This window comes from Penaeus vannamei, chromosome 9, assembly GCF_042767895.1.
Source record: "Penaeus vannamei isolate JL-2024 chromosome 9, ASM4276789v1, whole genome shotgun sequence".
In the NCBI taxonomy this organism is placed as follows: Eukaryota; Metazoa; Arthropoda; class Malacostraca; order Decapoda; family Penaeidae; genus Penaeus; species Penaeus vannamei.
The window spans coordinates 46,712,755-46,717,754 of NC_091557.1; the positions used below are offsets into that span (position 1 = coordinate 46,712,755).

Here is a 5,000-nt window from a genome sequence, read left to right on the forward strand (position 1 = left end):
TTTGAAAATGGGAAAATTACATTGCTTTATAGATATTTCTCGCAAGTGAAGAATAACATCTCAATCAGTTATTTATAAATGCACTACACTTTAGAGACGCCAACAAACCTCCTCCTTATAAATCTCTCTGGAGATGTATTATCAAATCAATACTAGTCCAAGCTATGTAATGAAGATTTGTTAGCCTATGCTCGAGTGATACTATTCTAGTCATTTATATTTCTAGATAGGTATACAAGGCATCAGATCAGACCAGGCTACAGTGATTATTTAGGAGACACCTACTCGTCTGTCTCTTGCCTTCTGGCACTCTTGCAAAGGCCAACAAATACACTAATATGTAGGTAAGATAGGATTTGTGGACCCCCAGGTTAACTATCTTCAAATAAGGAGCCAGTCTAAGCTCTTATCTTGCAAGAATATGTGTCGTGGAGGTTTGATGGCTAGGATTATAGGGCATGATGACTTTAGTTATTGCTTGACACTGCAGCCAATGTAGTGATTGAAAGGTTGCTATCTATAATATCTCCCAAGTTTCAAGTGAATTTGAAATAGAATGCAATCAACATAGCTAGAAAAGAAAGTGCAATTTTTAAAACTGCTGCAGGTAATATGTTCTTTTTTAATGGTGCTACTGTAGACTTGGCTTTTTTCTCAACTCAGTACAGATGTTACGGTCTAATGGATCTTACTGTGTGGGATGTGCATAACTAGGTTGGTCTTTCTTCAGAACTCATAATATTTCAAAGTGAAAAAAAGAAAGCCAGGACAGAAACATAGAAAAACCGATAAATCTTACATTAAGATATTGTTAATCTTGTAACAAGGGTTATGGTCATAAAGAAAATTGAAAATGGCAATATCATAAGAAATTTAGAGAAAGGGAAAACAAGCCCAGAATTGCTTATCAAAGTCTGTAGATTTATGCATCAGGCTGTTTTGTAACCATGGGTCTGTGCAGTTCTTAAAATTACAGAATATATATGCTATTGTTACTACTATTACCGGTACAGTGGACTGTTTATAATATGTGCTGTCCATATATTGTAGTTTTTTTCTGTGTTGGCCAATTATAGTGACAGTTTTGGCCCTGTACTAGAGAAATTGTCGGACAAAAACAATAAGATACAATATATTAACTCCTCAGTTGCAGGTTCAGCTATAGCCTTCATGACATAACAGCTTATGGCGTATGAATGTGTCATGACTTGCAATGGATGGGCTGACTGTTCACAACTCAGGCTTAGCCACAAAGTTTAGAATGTTCTGTTATCTCAAATAAATCAAGCTCCATCACTATAGGGTTAAGAATGGTAACATGTTCATAATGAAAGTAATGACGTCAAAGGAACTCTCAACTCTGTAATCTACTCTTGATGCATTGGTGATGGATGACATCCTTTCACATCATGGCTGAATACCATTAGATGTCAGATGGTGCCGAGATTGTTCGGATGAGGTCTCGCATGCCTGACCACATGCCAAACAACCATCCAGGTGCGAAGTGAAGTGCGTAAATGTTCACCTGGCCTCACCAAATTCTTTTCCCACCATTTTAGAGCCTCCTTACTCTTGGCTTGGTCTACAAAGTCTCCACCTTAATAAGTACTGGCATCCTTGGCAAGCCTACAATTATTAATATGCAAACTACTACTCTAAATGGACAGTACACTCCATGATTAATTCTTCATAGTATGATTTGCCAAAGGAAAGAAAACCAACTTGGTAATCGAGGTCATTTAAACCATAAAGGAAGCCCAAATTAGTGTAAACTGACCAAATTTTACAGCAGATAGAAAAGGTGTTATACATGGAAGAAGGTAGCCGAGTGCAAAGTTATTCAAAGCAAGACATCCCATGAACAGGAAAATCTGTGATTCATTGCATTAGATCCAAGTATTTTGGCTTTCTTGTCAGTAATTCCATCTACCCAAAAACAAAGTGAGAATGCAAGTACTTTAGAAAAGCAGTTCAAAATTCAACAAAAATAATTTTAGAGAGGATTAGTCATAAAAGAAAAAAAAAATGGTGAGCAAGCATCAAAGTTGAAGTAAGGGAGAAAGGATGTATTTATTAATTGGGGAAATGCGAATATTTACTGATGATGAAATATGAATGTTAATTTGTGTGGTGCCATGTAATGTATTGAAATTATAGTTATTTTCATATAACAAAGTAAAACATATTGTGCTTCAATAAAACATTAGGAAAATAAGGAAAATTACTGTATTTTACTGAACAAAATAAATAGTATATATATATATATATATATATATATATACATACATATATACATATATACATATATACATATATACATATACACATATACACATATATATATATATATATATATATATATATATATATATATATATATACATATATACATATGTATACATATATATATACATATATATATATATATATATATATATATATATATATATATATATATATATATATATGTGTATATGTATATATAAAAATATATATATATATATATATATATATATATATATATATATATATACATACATATATATATATATATATATATATATATATATATATATATATATGTATATATATATATATATATATATATATATATATACATACATATATATATGTATATATATATATATATATATATATATATATATATATATATATATAATGTATATAAATTATATATATGTATATATATGCAATATAATGCATATAATGTTTATATATTCATATATATACTTACACATATCTGCATGTATATATACTTATATGTATGTATGTATTTATATATATTACACACAAGCATGCACGCCCACACACACACACACACACACACACACACACACACACACACACACACACACACACACACACACACACACACACACACACACACACACACACACACACACACACACACACACACACACACACACACACACACACACACACACACGCACACACACACACACACACGCACACACACACACACACACACACTAATATACACATTTACATGCATACATATATGTATGTATCTATATGGTTTTAATATGTAATGTATATAGTGTCCTGTTTATTGAATGACAAAAGGTGGAGGCAATACATATCATATAGACTACATATTTGAATGGTATATAGTAGTTTGTACAGTATGTTCTCTAACAGAGCTGGTGAGTTAGTTCTCTCAGTCTTTGACAAAAATGGAGAGTTATTAGAACTTTCAGAGCAGTTGTAAAAGATAGCTGAATCATGGGCAAGGTTCAGAGGGCATACTGTAACTAGATATGCCGTAATTTGATAGTTCTTTCCATCTTTTCCAGATACGAGAAGATAAACGAAGTACCTGGGAATGTTGGCTTTGTGACTGTTGTAATTAATATGTTCGTAATGACTTCCAGTGAGGAAAATAGAATTGTGTGCCAGGGGCAGTTTTCGGAGGAAAATTCAGTTAAAGACGATTTTAACCCCCCAGTAGACTACACCAAGAACTGCAGTGGTTTCTCAGGTGCACGGTTCATTATAGAGTGTGGCATTAAACTCAAGGCAAGTGTGCTTACGGTCGCCACAGCTGCCACATATTACCACAAGTTTTATGAAGATGCATCCCTTGATGAATATGACCCATATCTCATTGGCTGTACGTGCTTGTACCTCGCATCAAAGGTAGAAGATGATGACATTAAAATCAGAGACATAATTAACGTTGGAATCAATTGTATCCGAAGAGGAGAACCCCCTCTCTCCCTCGATCCTTATTTCTGTATGCGAGACTCCTTGATTCAAGCAGAATTGTTGCTAATGCGTTTCCTTGGGTTCAAGATGAAGGTGGACTTGCCGCATAAGTACCTGCTCCACTATATACAGTCAATTAAAGACTGGCTAGGGAACGAAGTGTTTGATTCCGTGCCCATAATTCAGCTAGCCTGGACGGTGATTCAAGATGTTTACCATTCACCCATCGTGCTCAAGTACCCCCCTCAAGTTTTGTCTGCAGCAATTCTCAATTTGGTTGTTCAAGTACATGGAATTGTTGTCACGAGTTCCGAGGAGGTGAATGCGCATTCCTGGTTTACCATCTTGCATCCGGATTGTACGACAAAGACTGTTTGGGAAGTTACGGCTAAGATAGTCCTAATGTACAAAGAAGAGAATAGCTTGATCTTATCTGTGTGATGCAAACCGTATTGCGGATTTACATATTTAAAGTAAAGGAAAATATATAGCATAAAGATCTTACAGGAACTTACGAAGGGGCTTGTGTTAATAAAGAACATTAGCCACGCTGTATCTTTCAACTCATCTGATATTTTATTAGGAATTTTTATAACACATGATATACTGTTCTATGCATACCATGACATATGTGATGTCATTGTTAGAGAACTTTTGTTTATTTTAGGTGTGATGTTGATTATTTTATTTTTATGATACAGATTCATGTTATGTGAGAAAAAAAAAAAAGTTTGCTAATTGCACTGCTGTGCCTAGATGCAACTAGATTACATTATAGGGAAAGTTTTATTAATTTATTATTAATTTATGTTATATTTCAAAATTAATCAGGTACACTTTGGGATTTTCTGTTGCAGTCATATCATTAATTATAAAATATTGTATATATCTTTTTAATCTATTTTGGTTGTGTTAATTTTTTTGTATCATTATCATCATTATTTGATTGTCAATTTTCAACATAATTCTTACAGATGTTATTCGCATTAGTGACATTATTATTATGATGATAGTGCAGTAATCAGGAATATTATTAAGATTTTTAACCCCTTTTTATGTATGATTAATGAGTACATATTGTTTCCGAAAAGACTTTGGGGATTTTGCTCTCTAATTTCAAAGAACTATCAAATGATTTAGCATATAAGATGGTGAAAATATCATTGTATATGTATGCCTTCACTTTGTCATGCTATCGTATATTTTTTTCCGAACTCCGTTTGTGTTTGTTTGTAGTAAATTCTATTTAAAAT

The 5,000-nt window shown here is 32.8% G+C and overlaps 1 protein-coding gene across 1 annotated transcript in view; it reads left to right on the top strand.

Moving 5' to 3' along the window:
• The window catches only part of koko (cyclin Q), a 6,657-nt gene that overhangs the window by 1,653 nt on the left and 4 nt on the right, over positions 1 to 5,000 (top strand). The window contains exon 2 of the mRNA XM_070125865.1: positions 3,336 to 5,000. This exon is cut by the window's right edge and continues 4 nt beyond it. Within this exon, the coding sequence (XP_069981966.1) occupies positions 3,394 to 4,188 (795 nt within the window). The 5' untranslated portion in view covers positions 3,336 to 3,393 and the 3' untranslated portion in view covers positions 4,189 to 5,000. The remainder of the gene's footprint in view (positions 1 to 3,335) is intronic.